At 40.6% G+C, this 21,571-nt stretch overlaps 2 protein-coding genes and 1 non-coding gene across 3 annotated transcripts; 2 read left to right on the forward strand and 1 right to left on the reverse strand.

Moving 5' to 3' along the window:
• Positions 1-1,363: 1,363 nt before the first annotated feature.
• Positions 1,364-5,667, forward strand: LOC140554568 (transmembrane protein 229B-like). The gene is made up of 2 exons (XM_072677707.1): positions 1,364-1,460; positions 3,575-5,667. The coding sequence occupies exons 1-2, from the start codon at positions 1,379-1,381 to the stop codon at positions 4,075-4,077; spliced, it is 585 nt and encodes a 194-aa protein (XP_072533808.1). The 5' UTR covers positions 1,364-1,378; the 3' UTR covers positions 4,078-5,667.
• On the reverse strand, positions 5,054-19,185 carry haao (3-hydroxyanthranilate 3,4-dioxygenase). The gene is made up of 10 exons (XM_072677706.1): positions 19,039-19,185; positions 18,880-18,958; positions 15,869-15,952; positions 15,563-15,669; positions 11,522-11,611; positions 11,396-11,439; positions 10,802-10,947; positions 6,197-6,265; positions 5,990-6,072; positions 5,054-5,867 (listed from the first exon to the last, which is right to left on the reverse strand). The coding sequence occupies exons 1-10, from the start codon at positions 19,125-19,127 to the stop codon at positions 5,792-5,794; spliced, it is 867 nt and encodes a 288-aa protein (XP_072533807.1). The 5' UTR covers positions 19,128-19,185; the 3' UTR covers positions 5,054-5,791.
• A 919-nt stretch (positions 19,186-20,104) lies between these two features.
• Positions 20,105-20,198, forward strand: trnai-uau (transfer RNA isoleucine (anticodon UAU)). Its single transcript has 2 exons — positions 20,105-20,142; positions 20,163-20,198. It is a non-coding gene; the product is annotated as a tRNA-Ile (tRNA).
• Positions 20,199-21,571: the final 1,373 nt, after the last annotated feature.

The raw sequence follows: 21,571 nt of genomic DNA on the forward strand, positions 1-21,571 counted from the left end.
AGTTTGGAATAACACTTTGAACCTGTCAGCGGTCCATAGGCTGATTAGAATATAGGAGTCTTGTGTACCTACACAAGTTTTAAATAACTTGTTTGGGTGGAGTAAGAAAATAACACAGAAATGTTAGACGTTTCCAGAATGATGAAGAGAATAGGCTTAAATGACTGAGAAATCTGTAGGCTGTTAAGAATAAATGATGAATGGCTATTCAGAATGTACTGTGTTTCAAAATTTTGACCAACTATAGATGAAGACCTGGACAGAACATGTTTCTCCAAATATAATACCTTTGATTATTTATGATTTTATCATTGTTCCCAAAAAGCATTCAATTACCTTCTGTTCAATACAAAATAATACCTTTTCTGACAAAATTCTAGACATTTTCCAAAAATTCCAAAAGGATTCCAGTTTTGGATCCAAGATAATAGTAATTCCTCAAAAATGTGTGATGTTGTAGGTGATAGTGGGTGATACAGTGGGTGTGGTGGTGTTGGTGATGCAATCATGTTACCATTGACCAGACTTGCTGTCAAATCTTGTGGAAACCATGCCATGGGTATCTGAGCATTGGATTCCGCACTGTTGGATCCAAACTCTCCAGAATGACAGATCTATAGCACCAGGACTGCATATCTCCGATGGCACCCCTGCCGAAGATAAAACACTTTTGGTCTTCTATAAAAAAGCTTTCAGTGGATGATGCTAAATGATGATTAAAAAAAAAACTCCATGAAATCCAAAGATTTCATACCAACTAACTACAGGGACTTCTGTAGAAACTGGTGGGGCTATTCTCTAGTAACAGAAGTTTGCAATAACTCTTGTGTAAGTGTTATTATGACATTTACACATGGCTATTTAAGGTTTGCTGGAGGTTAGCAGGCTAAAGAGGAAGCAGATCAAGTAGAAAAGCTGAAGTTGAAGAAAGGCAGTGACAGATGCAGTGACAGAGTAGTCTTAGGCTGTAAAAAACTAAAGGATTACAAATGACAGGATACTTGTACAATTACTTGTATTCATCAGATATCTACATCCAGCTTTCTCTATGCTCTTCCACAGCCTGATAAAGCAGACAGGGCTCCAGTCATATCTCTTAATGACAATGACTTTACACACACACACACACACACACACACACACACACACACACACACACGCAAGAAAGTCTTGCACACCCACACACATACATGCACAATCTAGAGAATGACATAACCAGAACTTTCAAATTCTTCTATGTGTGCCCCATCATCCATAGGGCAATTCCTAAACGGAGGATGGGATGTCACTGGCATACTCTAGCTTAATGTTTAGCTTAGGCAAACTAAGGGCTGGAGATCGAACTGGCCAACAGGGAAATGGTATAAAGCTGAGAACCATGACACAGGACTCAGCTGCACTGGCACCAAAGATGGAGTTCAGAACACTGCTGGTGAGGAGGGGGGACACAAAGAATGACAGTAAGTGTTAGATTGTGTGTGGGCATATTTTTTTTTTAAGGTACATTATTCCTAAAGTTGAGATTTAGCTGCCATGTGCATGAATAATAGGGTTTTTCTTTTTGAACTAGTTTGCATACTGCATGCATCTTTTCACTGGCTTTATATTTGTGACAAAACCATTCAACTGTTACTGATAAAATCTTAAAACCAGTTACTGTTGTGTAATTTGTAACAGTAAGAGGTCTAAATAGTTTAAGCATCTCTATGAAAGCTTCTCTGAACAGTCACAAAGAGATGTTTGATCAAGTGCTGCACACTAAATTAACCAGCAGGAAGTTGACAGCATCGAAAATGTCATATCAATGCTGTGCATCAAAACTTGGTTATGTTACAAGCAGCAAGCAGCAAGAATTACACAGAGGCAAGACTCTGGGGGGAACTACAAAGGAGGAATTTACATCACAAAGAGAAAACAGATCATTTGCATGAGCAGATTCTGGGCGCACTGCCTGGATAACATGCTGGGAAGTTTGATCATTTGCATTAGTCCATGTGCAGAGTTAACTGATGCAACCTCCACCACACAAGTATTATTTCATGTATTAGTACTATTATTATATTATGGTCATCATTCAGCCAACATGAGGCTCACATGGGTGGAACATGGACTAAGTGGGTTCCAGGTGGGTATGAGCTCTGAGTGGGTTTGTACATATGTTGTTACTGGGAACCATTTGGGAAGCCCAACTATCATTACAGTCTACCTTAATCTTACATGGCTTCCACCCAGGCTCTAATTTGCAGTGTACAACCCAGATGGAGCCCATGCTTAACCCCTCCTGGTCCCATCACTGACCATGGTGGGCACCCATATGTGGGACCAACATGGAACCCGAGGACAAAACCTTCTGGTTCCCAGCTGGGCTAGCCATACGGGCCTCACATGGACATATTAGCTGGGGACTTTCTGGGGAGTTCTAAATTTTTCGGAGGACCAGATCTATGATTTAACTCATAGGCAAAAAACTAAGCATTTGCAAACCTCTGAAAAAGAACCGCAGCTTGTAAGATACTTTCTCCCTATGGTGGAGTAAATAACTCGCCCTTATTAGACATGTTGCCCATCAGTTCAGTTCTGGTTAGCTAAACACATGTGCTGTTCAGCCTTGTCAGTATGGCCTCCCTTAAGTATTAAACCAGCTTGATTCCACAAAATGCACCTTCACGCTGCAAATCTCCTGTTCTTAAGGACACTGAACTCATTGTCATCTACATGAAACCAGATTGAACTCATGAGCTGGTTCAGAATGGTGCAAAACAAGGAAAAATATCCAGTGAGCTGCAAGTCTGCATACAGAAGCGCCTTGTTGAAGAAAGAGGTCAACGGAGAATGGCTAGACTGCTTCAAGCTGACAGAAAGGCTATGGAAAGAACGGAAAGCTGAGGGTGCAGTGGAGTCAGTTTTACCAAAACTGCACAGTTAATGAAAGGAAAATTGTAGCCTGGTCTGACCAATCTCTGGTTCAGTGTTCTTCAGTGGCCTTTGCAGACATCAATTCTGAACTCTTTGTAATGTGGTAGTTAATGGTGGGTGATTCAATGGGTGTGGTGGTGTTGGTGATGCAATGAGTTCATGTCAAAGCAATGTTTCCAGCATCTTGTGGAAACCATGCCATGGGATTGAGGCTGCCTTGAGGGCAGTAGGAAAGGCCTAGCTGGTATTGGTATAGTGATGCTAAATAGTTCTGGGGGAGTGTGTGTGTATATATACACAGGGGTGCCCAATGCTGGCCCTCTACTAGCCTGCAGAACACAATGATGATCTCGGGGGGATCTGGGGATCAGCACCATAATTGCAACCCCTCTATGGCAACCCAGCCAACGCAGAACCACTTGGTCTTCTCCAAAGAAGCTTTCAGTGGATGATGCTTGATAAAACAGTGCCAATTAAAGAACCTCCGTGAAATGTAAAGGTTCCATACTAATTACCAACATCCAAGCCAAAATAAACCTTTATTTTAAGGAGCATATTTGCTATTCAGTTCATCAAGAACAGTATCATCAATAAAGAATGTTTCTAAAGATAGCCAAACGTGTGCTAACAGTGCCGTGTCCTTTCTTTTCTGGAACAGGTCCTGGAGCTGACATAAAGGCACCTCCTGATCTTTCTGATCAGGCAGTCTTTGTGCCCCTCTCTCCCCTCGCCCGTCTCTATATCTACGCCCTGCATGGGTGTGTGTGTGAAGTGGTGTTCACCGCTGCCTTGAACTGGTACTACACTCATGACCATAGGCTACCTGGCCAATCCAGTCTGTGGGCACTCTTCATCTATAGCTTTGCCATCTTTGCTATGGAGTTTATAAGTGCAGGGCTACACCACAGACATTGCCCCCTGATGCTCCGGTTGATTGTTTACACCCTCTTCATATACCTGTGGGAGTTCAGCTGGGGGTTCCTGCTGAGGCTGTTGCAGGCATGTCCCTGGGACTACTCCGATTTCAGGTATAATCTCAAAGGACTGGTGACGCTGGAGTATGCTGTGCCTTGGGCGCTGGCCGCTCTTCTAGCAGAGAAACATGTTATCAAGAACACTCTGAAGATACGACTGGATGGGGAGTCAATGCTCTCTAGATGATGAAGTGCTCTGGACAGAAAGCCAGGGCAGTCGTGGTATTTGTTCTACTGTTGGAAGTATCACAGCGATGATATCTGTACTGTTTACATTAAGGTCGCCCAATGCTGGTTCCTGATGATGTACCACCTTGCAGTTCCACCAGTTTAGCTCCACTCCTAATTGAACAGTCCCTGGTGCAAGTAATAAAAGCTTTCTGAGGAACTCTTCAAGGTGGTCAATCTTGCATGAGGGGCTGCTGCTAGGGTTAGCCAACCAACTTTCGAAGGGCTGTTTCAGTTAATACTACAATACCCTACACTCAATAACTCAATCTCACATCAATCAACCAACAAATCTGACTGTCTTTCAACCCTTGTAGCTGTCACAATCTTTGGACAACCACTTTGGATCATGCTGCATCATGACATTCCTGATATATATATATATATATATATATATATATATATATATATATATATATATATATATATATATATATATATATATATATACGATTGATTTCAGTAGGACTTGAGGGGGGTAATGCCCCCAGCATTGAGCTGAGGAGCAGTGCAACTGTGTTCTCTGGAATGATGGATGGTGCTCCTTTCAATTTGTCTAGGTTGGGGAGTTGGAGATGGGGTGGTGATCATCCAACACCCTGACCTCACTAATACTCTTGTCCCTAAATGCTATCAAATCCTCACAGCATCCTCACAGGATGAACTCTTTTTTTTAAATACCCTTGATTACCCTTGAAAAAACAATGAATACGTAGGTGTCTCAATACTTTTTTTTCATTTAGCATACTTAACCAATGATGACATGGGTCACAGACTCCTTGGAAAAATGTGGAAAGTGCTGCACAGCACTTTGTCCTTCACTTTAACTCATGAAGACTCATAAGTGACATACATTCCACATCCTGTATGCGTCACAGGGCAGTTGGTGAATGTGTGTACGTGTGACCTTATTTACAAAATGCCAGTGTGCTTGGTTAGTGCTTTAGACAAAACCCTTTAATAAAATGCCATGTCACATATAATCAGTTCTGACCCCATTTCTCGAAGAAAATGATGAAATACTAATCATGAAATTGTTGTTATATGTGTTACATATGGATTTTATCCTTAAATTATTTACAGAGTCATGAGACCTTTTTAGAACTATACGAAAAAACACTAATGAGCTGCTCAATTCATTGAACTGATTCAGTGGTTTTGGGCTCTTATGGGTTAAGAAATTAAGTGAATGAATAAAGCGAATAAAGGCTGTTAATTAAGCTTTAAAAGAGTATGTTTTACAGGTGTTAGCATGGCGGTTGTAGATTTACCATGTGCATATGTTTGTTTGTACTCTATTGTAAGATTACACTTTCTGCTTCTTAGATGGCTACTATATTGAAGATGCTCTCTTGGTAAATACAAAAACTTCTATGTTCAGAACCAGTTTTGGGAACCACAGTCTCGCTAAATACTGCTTATGTGAAATCTGACAGCAGACCTAACAATGATCTCCATCTGTCCTACATTACTGTTTTTACATGGACTAAAGCTGTTGGTTTTAAAAAACGTGCTGACACCCACCTTCAGTAATAAAGTCATAAAGCCACCTTCAAATAAAATGCATGATATTTTTCTTCCACTCCAATTACAGTCCAGTGTATTTATAGAGACTATGGCCCATAGTTTCAGAGGGCTTTAAAGCTAAGGGGGATTCTTTGTCTTGCCACTGTTTAGTACGGCCTCTTCCTCTCTGGGTCCTGAGTAACATATAAAGCAACACAATCTTTAGGCCTGTTCCAGTGATATCTGAGGAACACACAAACACAGAGAAGGAGAAACACACAGATATTAAGATTACATGAAGTTCCAGTGAAGCCTGCAGAAGACAAATGCGTCACAGCTAACCTCACTCTACAACACCCACTTACTCAGTCTGTCCAAGTATTAGAAGACAGTCTCCCGCGGAGAGATTGTACTCTCGGCCATTCATAGTGACACTTGAGGATCCCTCCTACAGTGCAGGGCAGAGAAGCAAATAAAATTCTATCCCACCGACTACACACAAATAAAAACCTTCAATACTCAATGCAAGAAATATATAACAGAGGGGTGCAGAGGGAGCTTGAGAAAGATACCAGCTGCCAGATCCAGACATCGGTGGCTCTTTTGGAAGGCTCAGACTCTCCAGGTCCATACAGTAATGTCTGAAAATAGAGTGATAAATGAGGTTATTATTATTATTATTATTATTATTATTATCACACTGTTCTATAAAACAGGTCACCAGGATCATCATTCCTGAAGGGCCAGTGTCCAGTACAGTTTCAACTAATCAGTTACTGGGTTGATTAATTAGTGGGTGTGTTTAAGTAGGGAAATCAAGAAAATATGCTGGACTGTGCATTCTCCAGGGCCAACACTGAACCACATTCTTGCCTTTTTAGAAGGCATTTGTGAGTTTTGAGGTATAGTTTGGATGGGTGTAGGCAGGGTGGTGTAGGTAGGGATGGGGGTGTTATTTTAAAAATGATTATGCATTCGAATACAGATTACTGGTCAAAAAGGCTACTTCAAGGTTTTTTGTAAGGGCAATGAGTTTTACCATTGTGATGTTTAAATGGTTATATGCCTGTTTAAAGGGCTCTTCAGTTTGGTGGATGGATCTCTATAGAATCTTTAAAAAAATAGGGCTATAAAGCACCAAAAAAATACATATAACATGTTTTGCTATGAGTGTTTCTAGTCTGACGGATTACTGCATTCTAGTAATGTCATCTAGTACTTTTGGGTTGATTACTATTTAAGAAAGGTATGTTTAAACAGTACAGGTGGGTACACCATGCTTTAATACAGGGATCTTAAACTAAGCACATATTATAATCAAAGGATCTGAAGCTTATCTACAAATATTATACATTTAATAAAATCTAGTGCTGTTATTATGTGGCATGGATATCTAGCAGTTTACTTACCGTTTTGGAAAAGCAAAATCAGGCGGGGAGACAGTCAGCACAGCTCAAATGTATTATAAGCTGCTTTTGGAGATGCAGCGCCTTTTGTGATAACTCTTTGGAGGTGCTTGATGATCTGCAAGCCATGTTCCAACCCTGTTTCCTACAGGAATATCCCCGACACGCACTGTCTCCCCCTTGCCACCTGCTTGTGTCAACACTCAGCGCAGCACATTCACAACCCAGCCTCTGTTTCGATTTCCTGATTGATCACATGAGTTTAATTTCCCCTGACTGATTCACAGGAGCGTAGCATCCACTTTTAAAGGGAGGGGAACACTGTTGGTACACAAGCACGCTCTGCAGCCTAACCCCAAACCCCTCCTCGGTGCCTCACCACTACAAGGTTAATATACTTATAGTTTTAAAAACCCGTTGTGTGTATAAGAACAGATTTATAGTCAGTAAATGAGGCCATATTTGAGAAGGCTAATCAGTGGACAGATCTGATAAAATAGTAGAATTAAAGCTGACTGTTCTGTCATGTTTAAAGATATACCCTACACTACACTACGCTACACTACACTACACTACACTAAACATTCAATTCCCACTGGTGGTACCATACAAACCATGGGCCAACCATGGCAAATTCCTCCGTTGTGACCTTACTTGTAAAAGGTTAAATACACTGAGCCTGTGTGTGTAGCAGAAAAGTACACTATATATATATTTTAAGCTGCACCCACTGCTGACACACATGTGCAGAGAGGTATTGTCAATAGAATAGGACTATGGAGAGGATAATCATGATCCAATTGGCACCATGCCCAATACCAAGCATTAGGCTAGAGGGGTATAAAGGCCACCAGTATTGAGCTGTGGAGCAATGGAACTGTGTTCTCTGGAATGATGGATGGTGCTCCAATCAACACTTTTGGAATGAGTTGAGGAGTTGGAGATGAGGTAGGCTGATGATCATTATCCACCATCCTGACCTCACTAACGCTCTTGTTGCTGAATGCACACAAATCCTTGCAGAAATGCTCCAAAATCTAGTATAAAGTCTTCTTCCCTGGACAGCAGAAACAGTTAGTCCAACAAAAGGAGGATAAACGTTTTTTTTATGTTTGTTTTTTTAATACCCTTGATTCGGATGAAACAATGAATGAGCAGGTGTCCCAATACTTTTGTCCATATAGTCTAGTTCTTGTCTGTTTTCTCACTATAAAACGATTCAAAACAGCTGAGCTTCAACATCTAATCTTTATCACTGCAGTGTACAGAGCTGCTTCTAAGTGAACATGTGTGTAAGCGTGGGTGGACACTGTCATCTTCAGGGTCGACTTCATACATCAATTTTCAGCATATTAGCATATTAGCATGCTCAGCATATTAGCATAATTAGATGTTTAGAGTCAGCAGTCCCAGGTGGAACACAAGAAAAATTCCAGATTTTACAAAAACTAATAAACATAACTACCAAATCTGCCAGAGCTCTAAGCAAAATGACCTGACATACACGCATGTACCTGTGCACAGCTTAGATTGAGTTTGCAAACGTCACTGAAACCTCTGTAGACAGCCGCTTTGCCTCAGTAAACACATATATATTTAATCAAGTGATACTGTACGCTTAGCTATCTCAGTAATGAATGACTTTTTTTTTCATGAATGCTCACCAATAAACGTTTCGCTTGTACCCTGCGCATGTTTATGCAAACCTGGGGAAACTCCAGGTAAGGGTTAGCGGGGGGGGGGGGGGGGGGGGGTCCCTGATACAGTTTTCATGTGCTGGTCCTGCAGTATGTTCTGTAAATGCGTGTTACACTCTCAGTTATGCTCTTATTGTGCACTCGCACGTAGGCACACACATTTTGGGACTCATACCATGAATGGGAAACCAGTGGTGGTTAGTGGCTTTGTTGCATGGCATATGTGTTAGTCATGCTCTGGTAAAAACTGCTCAAAGAATCAGCTGAACTCTGTTAATTCATATGTCTCTCTCTCTCTCTCTTTCATACATTTCTCACTGTCTGACAAGAATTTAGAATAAACTTTTCCCATTTTAGGTCAACTAGGATTACCAAAATTACCAAACTCAAAAGTTTAAATACACTACGATTACTATGCCTTTAAACAATTTAGGACAGCCCATGTGATGATGTCATGTCTTTGGAAGCTTCCGAAAGGTTTATTGGCAACATCTGAGTTAATTAGAGACACACCTGCCCTGATCTCAATCCTATTGAAAATTTATGGACACAGCTGAAAAGGCATGTGCGAGCGAGGTGGCCTACAAACATGGCTCAGTTACACCAGTTCTGTCAGGAGGAATGGGCCAAATTTCCTACCAAAATATTGTGAGAACCTTATGGAAGGATATATAAAAGTCATACAGTTTAAGATCAATGGTACCAAATACAAATGAAATGTATTAAAACATTTGACTTTGAGGAAAGTAATAAAGATTGCCTTAAAAAATAGTGAGAAAAAAATGAATATGTGTTTTTATATAGTGTATGTAAACTTTTGGTTTTAACTGTATGTATATATATATATATATATATATATATATATATATATATATATATACCCATCAAATATTTGCCAGAAAATATGAATTCTGTAAAGCTGAATTGTCCTTTTGACCAATTACTACAAAAAAAAACTTTGCATATAGGACATTTTTTATATATCATATTTGACTTGTCTTTATAGGCAAGAGTGGTCATTTGGCGACTATCTTTGCCATGCCACCGGGCAGTTATTTCCAGTCATGCTAGACCAGGTTTCTATCTCTGTGAATGAGAAGAAACCAAAATACTCTAAACTGAAGGCCAAATTACCGTTTCGAAAACACATTTTAAATCTCTGATAAAAACTGACAAAAAAAAATACACACAAAAAAAATTCTAAGAAGTACAAACTACAGAAAACTCCCAAACTACAAAACAGAGGTATGTAAGAAACAAGTGGTCCAACTCTTGCCCAGACAAGTCCAGCTATTTAGCCTGTTAAATATCTTTCAGGCATCTGCAAGCCATTAGCAGGCTGTCGGCAAGCTCTATGATCTCGCTATAAACAGTTAGTGATTAACAAATATAAACAAATAGTGAGTAAGCCAACACCAAGCGAACTGATCTGCCTCTGATCTGGAGCCTTTGTCTGCAATCTCCATAAACTGTGGAAAATCAGGGCTAATATTGTGCAGTGTGAGTAGTGTCACTCACCAAATCTCCTTGGCTAATTTAATACAGCGCCCCAAACCAGATACTTAGATACTTTACATGCTACACAAATAGCCCACTCTAATGACGGTGTACTGTATGATGGTGGTGTGTGGTTTGGGATGCAGTATCAGTAACACGGCAGAGAAAGCTAAAGCTATTTAGATTTAATGTGTTCAGAATTATCACTACAGCAACAAACCAAATCACATCAAGGCAATACACTCAATTCTACTCATTATTAATAATAATTGAGTTTAAACCTGAGATTTGTGCAATGCGTGTGATTTGAAAGATTTGCTATGAGACAGGAAATCTTGTCCTAGTAAGTGTCAATTCAAGGCACGTGCAATGTGTGCAATGCAATGTGAAAAAGTGCATGGGGTCCCTATACTTGCTGATTCCCTACGGAAAAGGAAGTCTGATTGGTTGACCCTCAGACGCACTTTGTTTGGTCGGTCCCTGCAATCTCAAGTCACCGCTTATTTTCCAGTCCCAACCACAACAATAGTAACTTTTCGAAATGGACCACTGGAACCCTGCAATGCTGCCTTCTTACCTCAGTCTCAAACTGAGCTCCAAACATGTCCAGAGGACGTCCATTGGTCAGCTTAGGCTTCTGCTTCTCTAGCCAGTCTTTGAAGTAGAACGGGGTCATTACATTCATCGTGTTGAGTGAGAAGGGTGCCGGCTTGATGGGGTCATCTACAAATGTTCACACAGCATATATTAATGCATCGTACAATTGTTATAATGCTACAGACATACAGAAAGTGTGCATAAGAAGATATACAGTACAAGTATTAGAAAAGTAATGGTATTACAGTTACTACTGTACATCTGCCATTAAACTATATGGACAAAAGTATTGGGACACACGCTGATTCATTGTTTCTTCTGAAATCAAGGGTTTATCCTGCTTTTGTTGGAGTTAACTGTCTTTGCTGTCCAGGGGAGCCTTTCCACTAGACTTTGTTAGTTCTAGTTCTGTGAACTGACAAACAAATAAGAGCTAAAAGTGAGTTAAAAATGAGTCTATGAGTGGTGCTGTTAAATGTAACCTTATTATTTAAGGTTTCTTGACTGAGCCCAGGTGACCTTAAGGTGGCTCTATAACTGTGTAAGAACCCAGAAAAGTGTACAGCAAATTTACCTGGGTCAGGTTTCCCAGTCTTATGCTGCTTTGAGGCCATAAACCTGACAGCAAGAAAAAAAGTTTTATATGCAAACACATGGCTGTGTCAAAACCCATAGCCTGATTTACATTACCATTACTTACTCCTTAATAACTGGAACTAGCTGGGTGCCCAGGTTCTCACAGTAAAACCAGCGTTCAAACAGGATGTCTGTGCTGTTATCCACATAGTACCTAGAAGAAAAAACAGCCTTGTGAGCAGACTGTTACCTAATATTACTGTGCACTAATAAATTGTACAGTAAATTAAATAATTTACTAATTAAAATGTACAGTAATACTCCACCCCCTCATTCACTGGACTCGGTGTAGTCTTTACTATCCTGAGTCTAATAACTGTATTCATTACAGTACAGACAGTACAGTGTCTTTTTTAAATCAATTGCCTTTATCCATGTACAGTCAGGTTTCAAAATGTAGTACACCCCAGGAATACCTTTGTCTTTTGTAAAATATTTTAAAACACACATTTGATCTTCATTTCAATATTACTAAAACATCAAACTGATGAAATGTCTCTAAATAGCTGGTAGTTTCCACTTTGGCTGAATTAACCCCAGTTAGATATTTTCTATAACTATCTGCTAGTCTCACAGATAAACTAGGAGAAAGTTTATCCCACTCCTCCATGCAGACTTCTTTTAGCTCTGTGGTGTTTGAGGGGTTTCTTGCATGCAAAGCTTGTTTCAAACTACCCCACAGAATCTCAATATGATTAAGGTTTGGTCTCTGCCATTCCTCTCTCTCTCTCTATTTCTGTCTTTTAAGTCATTCATAAGTGGATTTTCTGGAATGTTTAGGTCATTGTCATGTTGCATGGTCTACCTTCGCTTCAGTTTTTTTCCAGAAGTTGCTAGGGACTTGCTAGGACAGCCAGAACTGACCATGTTGGCAGTTTGGAATGGCTGATTTTAATCGAGATCTTTTTAAATCCCTTCCTGGATCCACACTCTCAGCTTCAGCTCTATGGATGTTGCCATGGTGATAGCACTCACTTCAACAATCCAAGTAAGCCATATTAAATGTCTGAGGTGAAAACAGCATTATGTGAGAATTGACATTTCTTACTCCTGGGTTCCCTCCACAGTCAGTAAGAGAAATTTGCACTTTTAGACAACTGTAAAGGACTTGTTTTACACATGCATTTTACATTCCTTTCTTATCCTCTCTAGCAGTGTTATCCTGCATGGTTTACCAACAGTGCAGTTAGCAGCGCACTGAGCCCGGAGTACCAATGCTAGTTGAGCTACTGTCCCTATTTACAATTCAGTGGATTTTACTGCTGTTATTTTAAGGTACAAATGTTACATAATGTTGCTTTAAATACAACAAAAATTATGTTTTAATAACCAGCTGATGTGCTGAAACTGTTACTAATTTAAGACATCTGGAGTAGAAATAAAGGTAATAAATGGGGTGTCTTAAAATTTTCACCAAAAAATGTATTTCTATTAATTATATTTTGCAAATAATTATGTATTATATTATACATTTATTTAGTTATATTACATATATATATATATATATATATTACATCTATCTCACAGTATTGTTAAAATAAGGTAAAGGTTTATATATATATATATATATATATATATATATATATATATAATGTAGTCAGTCAGTCATTCAATAAATAAATACAATGTTCAATAAATACATGTTCATGTAGTTACTGAGTAACAGACCTAGTCACGTACACAGAGGTTACATGGGTTGAGTCAATAATTCTAGGTAAAAGAGAAGTGATTTTAATATTCTCTCGGGGGTTTGGGATGATATGTGGTTTAGTAGAGAGGGAAGTAGGGCTATGCTCGGGGGGACAGTTGCTAACATTGAAGACGTGCATGCTTGTGTGTTATACTAGCTACATCAGCAGCTGCATTGAAAACATTTACCCTTCAAAGCGCTGCATAAAGTACCCCAACCAAAAACCATGGATAAATGGTGAAGTTCGGTCCATGCTACGTGCTCGCCAGACTGCATTTCTCTCTGGCAACGCTGATGACTACAAAAGGTCTAGATACGACCTGCGTAGATCTATCAGAGAAGCCAAGAGACAGTACAGGCTGAAGCTGGAGGGCTACTACACCACAGCAGACTCCCGGAGCATGTGGCGGGGACTGCAGCACATCACTAATCATCAACAAACAAGCAGGGCGCTCACAACCAGCCACTCTGCACTACCTGATGAGCTGAATGAGTTCTATGCTCGCTTTGATGTCCTCAACCTTGGCCAACTGAAGGAAATTGCGGCCAAGGAGAGCATACAGAACTCATCACTCATTGTAACACCAGTGGATGTGCGCAGGAACCTGATGAGAAAAAACCCACGCAGAGCAGCAGGCCCAGACAACATCCTCAGGCGTGCGCTCAAGGTTTGTTCATCAGAACTGGCTGATGTGTTTGTAGACATATTCAATCTGTCACTCACACAAGCTTTTGTGCCATCCTGTTTCAAGACCACCACCATCGTGCCTCTCCCAAAGAAAAGTAATGTGAGCTGCCTAAATGACTATCGCCCTGTTGCACTCACTTCAATCGTGATGAAGTGCTTCGAGAGGATAGTCATGACTCACATCCAGAAGACCATTCCCAACACTATAGACCCTCTACAGTTCGCGTACCATCGGAACCGGTCCACAGACGACGCAGTCAACGCTGCTCTTCACAAAGCCCTCACACACCTGGAGGGCAAGGACACATATGTTAGAATGCTCTTTATTGATTACAGTTCAGCATTCAACACGGTCATCCCACACAGACTTTCAGAAAAGCTCCTCACCATCGGACTGACACCAGCCCTCTGCAACTGGGTGCTGAATTTTCTAACAGACAGACCCCAGTCAGTCAGAGTGGGCAGCCGCACATCCAGCACAAGAACAGTAAGCACAGGGGTCCCTCAAGGCTGTGTGCTGAGCCCCCTTCTGTACACGCTCTTCACATACGACTGTGTGGCCTCCCAGAACAACACCAGCATCATCAAATTTGCTGATGATACTACAGTCATTGGACTGATCACTGGTGGGGAAGAAACAGCGTACAGGAAGGAGGTGGCTGAGCTGGTGGCCTGGTGTCATGACAACAGTCTTTCCTTGAATGCAGACAAGACCAAGGAAATGATTGTCGATGCAAGGAGGAAGCGAGAGCTGCACACACCCCTGTACATAGGGGAGACTGAGGTGGAGAGGGTGAAAACCTTCAAATTCCTTGGCATCCACATCAGTGAGGATCTCAGCTGGTCCCACAACACTCAGATCATCATCAGGAAGTCCCAGCAGAGACTGTACTTTCTGAGAAGGCTGAGAAAATTTGGCATGCCAGCCAAAATTCTCAGCACCTTCTACAGGAGTATGATTGAGAGTGTTCTTACCAGCTCCATCATCGTCTGGTATGGAAACTCTACTGCCCAGGACAGAAAGGCTCTCCAGCGTGTGATCAAAACCGCACAGTCCATCTCAGGAGCAGCCTTCCCCTCACTGCAGAACATCTACCATAACAGAGTCACCAGGAGAGCCCACAACATAATCAGGGACAGTACACACCCCCAGCACACACTCTTCACACTTTTACCTTCAGGCAGACGCTACAGGAGTGTGAAGTCCAGGACCACAAGACTCACAAACAGTTTCTACTCACAGGCCATCAGGCTTGTGAACACCTCACGCACTACCTCTCCAACCCTTCCTATCTGAACTGGTTTTAAACTCTAATCTGATTTTAACTGCACCTTACACTCACTGTACTGCTGCTGTCAGAACACTGTTTACATTCGCTACTTGCACACTATTGTTTACATTTCTTACTTGCAACCTGCACTTTATAGCTGCTGCTCTTCATACTTGCTCATACTTGCACATAAAAGCACATGTAACTTTTATTTTCATTTTTTAATTGTAAAAAGGGAAAAAGTTTACTTTAATATTATTTACTTCAACTTATATTATTATACTTTATTTATTTTGTATATATTTTTTATTATTAATTTCTTTTTTGTTATCTTTATCTATTGGTGAATGGAGGGACAGCAAAGTAAGAATTTCATTGTACAGCGTAACTGTCTGTTTCTGCTGTGCATATGACAATAAAACTCTTGAATCTTGAATCTATACTAATCGCTGTTACCGGAGGCAGTCCGTCTCTGAGTGCAGTCTCCTCCTCTCCACCACCAGACCCACCGTGTTGGCCTGCCTCTGAGGAGAGTGGGGGATCCGTGCTGGCAGCAGAAACATCTGGCAACAACAGCAGGGCCGCAGTACATTGGTTAGACAGACGTATCCAAACACCCACAAGTATGACAAGATTGGCAATGGGACAGAAATGAAAGACAGGAAATGAAAGGTGTGAAACAGCACCACAGCCTATGCAGAGAGAGCAACAGGCTCTACACAATACACCCATTTGTGTGACAGTCGCAGCCAGGATCCCCACCTCTCCTTCACGGATGTGGACATCTTTGTGTTTGCCATTCTCTACCACTTTCAGGACCATGTCCCCTCGAATCTGGTAAAATAGCTGAGACACAAAGCAGAAGAGTGAATGAAGTCAGTGCCCAGAATATACCAATATGACTGCTGTTTCATAGCATGCTGGTCATATGTAATTAACAGCAAAGCTAATTAGTGTGAGATTGCGAAGGCAAGCATTCCATTAGGCATTAAGCAGTTCAGTGAATCATTTGAAGAATCAATTGCTGAAATCCTCAAATCAAAGACAGTAATGCAACACTGTGGAGTTGCCATAAAAACGTAGTTGCCTCGAGTATTCCGGTGAGCCAGTGAAGGCTCACAGCACCTCTGCTTCCATGGGTTTGTGCTGACCTCTAGTGACCAAGATCAAAACACCAGTGGTGACTTATTCCGAACATTTACACAACCAACTGTAATAAAAAAAAAATTGAAGACTACTGACTGAACATTATTGCATTATATATGTGCACATATATACATACAGTTTCTGTAGTACAAAGAAGACCTGTGTTGCAAGATATTTGCATTTGAATCTGGCAGATGATTTTTACATTGTATCTGAATTGTATCGTGAATGGACCAATGGAAATGCTCCAATATGACTTGAAAAACATTTTTTGACACTGACTTCCATCACCAAGAGTCTCCAGAGTTCCCTAATTTCCTCATACATTACATATGAGTACTAATAGCATGATCTGCAATTTTGTCTAAAAGCCAGCATGGTGTAAGCAACATGCAGTAAGTCATGCTGTTGTTGAGTAACAGGGAAACCATGAAATGGGAAGTTACAAGTTCAGTGAGTGAATTTTTTTCAGTTTTTACCATTTTATGACAAAGTTTCTTTGTTAAAACTGTGTGTGGAAACACTTATGTAAGCACTTGTGTAAAGTACCTATTCTACCTATATGTAAATTTAGTATATTAATTTAATTTAATTAATTTAATATTAGTAATTTAATTTTCTATCTTGATCAGTCTTAAAACAGTTCACGCATGGTCTTCTGGTCTTCTTTTTATATTACCATATGCCTTTGTTTGCTTGGCATGGTTGCTTCATTTACTGAAGCATTCCATGAATGTGGACAAAGCAATAAACCCACTTGGCTAATTGTTTTTGGGCTCTGTTTAAATGTAATATAACTGCAGTAATATACAGTATTAAAGTATATAACATTAACACTGATTCCTACCATGCATCTTGGAAAAGTACTGAAACATTCCCCTAACGTGTTTGGGTGAAAGGGGTTAGACTAGTGGTTTTCAGCCTCAGGCAAGTCAGCCCCAGGGACCTAATCCACCATTTACCACTGAGTTAGTCCTATGGGCTTAGAGGACTAAGAATTAACTATTAAATTAAACAATGGGGGGAAATGACTCCAACCCAAATCTAACATCTAATCATGGACTTCTGATTATTAACAGTAATTAGCTGAATCGGGTGGGGTGGATTAGAGTTGGAAGGTAGCTCCCCAGAAGCAGGGTTGGAGACCACTAATAGCTTCAATAGTTTCTTCAATGTACGATATGTTCTAGATAGATAATAAGTGTATTATGTAGTTTCCAGTGCTGATGCTAGTGATAAGAGCCCGGTTTTAACAGTGCCATGATGATGCATTGTAAATGTGAACACTTCTGTCTAAGGAGAGAGGTGTGTGCGAGGTAGTGTACATGGCAAGGATGTTTTGGTTAACAGCACATTCCTACTGTAAGCCATGCAAAGTGGTATGAGCAGTGTATCTTCCCAAAAAATTTTTATTTGTTGGAAGCTGAAGTTAAAACTGACGTCACTGGCAGAAAAAGGAAGTAGTGGATTGCAGAAGTGAAAGGATTTGTTCTGATTGTGAACAATTATGTGAAAGCCAAGTGCAGATTCAAAAGTCAAGTCCAAAAGCTCTGGAATAACAATCATTAACCCGGACAGATCACTGCCATTACTGAGTAGCTTATTCCAGTGGTATGCTTATCCAGTACGCTGAAATGAATCATTTATTTACCAATTAGATTCTCTATCGAATACTACTGAAACAAGACATTCAACTGTAAAGGTACAACGATGTGATATGACAAAGGAACAAAGTGCCTACTGTAAATAACAGGGATTTAATTACAGTACTTCAACTACAATGCTACTGTCCCTCTGCATGGAACAGCAAACTCAAACTTCATTTTTTACAGACCACGCTGTAAAAAATGAATAGTTCTGTGAAGAGCCACTAGGTCACTCCAAAAACCTAGGAGTTCCTCAATGCTCTTAGAGGAGCCTGCAAGAACTTTTGGGATTCATCAGTATGAAATCTGCTTTCTCAAAGAACCCATTTAAATAAAGTTCCCACTGAGATCTTTTGCTTACCATATTTGGATCTAACTGTTTGGATCTAAATGTTTTGAATTATGCTGATTAAAATTTAAAACACTGATAAAAGGACAAGATCCTTAAGGAACCATTGGAGGTTCTTCCATTTGAAACCGTGGAAGAAGCTCTAGGTTCTTAGAAGAGATTTAAGACATTCATCATAGTTGGATCCAAATGTGGAAGCCAAATGTGGATCCTCTAGGAGCCTTAATCCAAATAGGTTCTTTGAGGATCCAGATTTTCTTGCAAAGGCCTTTTATCCTTAAGAAGGTGGCTTAAGGAAATGCCTCCACAGTTTCAAACTGAAGAACCTCCAAAGGTTCCTCAAGGATCTTGTTTTTTAACAGTGCACAACTGCAAGGACACATGTGTTCAAGTCCTTTACTACTGTGTGTCCTTGCAGCTTCCCTGGAGTTAGAATGAGAGGAATCAGAGTAATACCTGAGGCTGTGCTGTCATTAGTAAGCGTGAGATATCAGAAAGAAGCCAAATATCTTCTGAAGTGAAGATCAACATGTGTTAAAAGATGATCAAAGCCTGATTTGCCTTCATTTGAAAACAAAAATCCATTTGGATCGCAGCCCCCCAATTTAGCCCCCTCAAAACTCATACTTCACCTCTTCACCCTCCTCGATATGGTAATCTTTCCGTATGTTGGGACCTCCAACAAACATGATGTTTAGCTGATAGAAGAACCTGAAAAAATGATGGTTCACCTCCTAAGTCTCGTGTAAGGGACTTCAGTAAGGATACGGTGTGCACGTTGCGATACTTACATTAATTTGTTGCACACAGGCGGTAAGAAGGAGCTCTCATTGTCCGCGATCCACTTATCTATGTTGATATGAAAAGCCTGGTTGGTCATTTTTCTGACGGATCCTGAACGACAGCAGTCTGATGGATCTCTGCCTGTCAGCAGCTGGTCAGTCAGTACTTCTGCTGGGTGGAAAGGGGGCGGGCGGAACCTGGAAGCCACGTGTGTGACAACGAGGTCCGGACTGAGGCTGTTTACAGTTCACTCAGTGTCGAGAGTGCAGGCATGGACTATGAACTCAGACTTTGACTTGAGTCGCTCCAGTTTTGGGTTTTGGACGACCTAAATTAGCTGTAAATGTCTAACTAGATTTTCGTGTTTGTTAACTTTCCTTAGAGTCTGTGATTTTTACACGTTTGGAAGTTTGTGGTGGAATCTGAGTGGACAGGCGTCGTGTTGTCAATAATTGCACATAAACACATCATCAGTATAAACTGATCTTTCTTTTTTTTCAGTTTCAAGTTCATGTTTGAGTTTAAATTCCCTATGAATATTTATTTTTGCTAATATACTAGATATTAAACACGCACTGTATGTCGAGCAAATATAGCGTTAGCACTAGCTAGCTAGTTAGCTTGAGTTATACAGTAGTTGTAGGACGCTAGCTACTTTAACGCAGTGAACAAGATTCAGGGTTTACTAAAAATCAAACCCAATAAAAAATAACGTAAGATATGCAGCCCTAGCTCTACCATTAGCATTTATAGTATAATTAGCACTAGCTAGCCAATAAGTCCTGTCGTGAGATTCATCATCAGCATCCGCCAGTGTAGAGCTAGAGAGCGGCTGTTTGGCTAGCTAGCTAACAAGCTAGCTACCTAGTGCTAGCTAACGAACTATTTGTGTTTGTGTGAGTCTTTTTTGTTAGACATAGCACTGAATAATCGACTCGACTCGTTCTGTCAGAGCACTGGAGTGTCGAGAACACTCACAAATGCCGCAAAAGTAGGGAATTAGCTATCTACTCCTAAACGTGCTTGTGAGTATTGCCATCATTATAAGCCGTGCAGGGAGGCCGGGTGGATGGAGCTCCAGTGGCGCAATCGGTTAGCGCGCGGTACTTATACAGCAGTACGTTGCAGAGCCATGCCGAGGTTGTGAGTTCGAGCCTCACCTGGAGCAGATCTTTTGGTTGCCAGACATGTGTTCAGAGAGTACAGCAACATGAGAACTACAACAGTGAGTTGTAGAAAGATGCATTTTAATGTGAGTGCAGTGGAAGAGTGGAATTACAGGCTGTACGGATAGTTAGCTAACTATGTACACCAGCCAACCATGCAAACATGTTTCTTGTAAGGTAGCTAGAGAGCTACAAAACACACGGCCAGTGTGGCTAATGTTAGCAAGCTACGTTATCTTTCAAACTAAGCTTTGCTGTGATGTCCTCTTCAGAAACTGTGAGCTTGTGACTGTTGTCAACTGCATCACATCACACTTAGTTTTTAATGGGGGATGATTTGCGTTCACATTTCAAAATAAATGTAGCTATAATTTATGTAGCTGTTTATTAATGAAAGATTACATATTTATGAGCTTTACTTTCAAAAAGCTGGGTCTCTCTTTTTTTGTGAACCTATAATCCTAAAATTGTGAACCTGTAATCTTTCTTTCTGTATCTAATCTGTATAGGGCCGACAGGGGGCGCTATAGGATAAACGATCAGACCCAGCCTCTTTAAAATTCTCGGCTGATGGTGGCAGTGTTGTTCAATAGTTGTCTTTGTCGACAGCATGTGGATTTTTACATGACCCCTAATTCTCTCTCTCTCTCTCTCTCTCTCTCTCTCTCTCTCTCTCTCTCTCTCTCTCTCTCTCTCTCTCTCACACACACACACACACACAGCTGAACTCCTGTAAGTGCTCCTTCAAGTTATCATGTAAGCTGTGCTCTGCTCAGACTGTTTAGAGGTGGCTTCAGAATGGTGTAATGGGAACAGAGAAAGTGAAAGGAAATATGCAGGATGGTTATATCCCACTATTTGTGGATACAGGGACTATATGCTTTATGTTTCCACAACAAAATCATCACACAAAAAAATTACACATGCACTAAAACATAGTAACAAGTTTCATATGTGTCCCACACTGGCAGCTGTGTTGAGTCCTGATTTGGAGAGTCTTCTGTTTCACATTAAACTGTGCAGTCATTTTTTGGTAAAACCTTGCCAATGTTACATACACCTTCACTCTTTTGTGCCTTAATGGGAACCAATTAATGAATAAATTTCACTAACGGTCAGATCTAGTGGCACTTGCCTGATGGTCCATTTTTGATGGTCTTGTCAGTGCTGAGTCGGATACTGACTCTTTGTTGAGTAGTTTATAACTTACACTTAGCGAACTTTGGATCTAAGTCGCATGTTAAGTCTGTGTCAAATAACTGGAGGAAATCCTGTATATTTCTTTCTATAGGAGTGATGCACTGGTTCCTGATTTTACATCCCAGCTGATCATGGTGAGTGAACTGCTGGGCTGTGCAGACCTGCGGACTGTGAA

This window comes from Salminus brasiliensis, chromosome 4 (genome assembly GCF_030463535.1).
Source record: "Salminus brasiliensis chromosome 4, fSalBra1.hap2, whole genome shotgun sequence".
In the NCBI taxonomy this organism is placed as follows: Eukaryota; Metazoa; Chordata; class Actinopteri; order Characiformes; family Bryconidae; genus Salminus; species Salminus brasiliensis.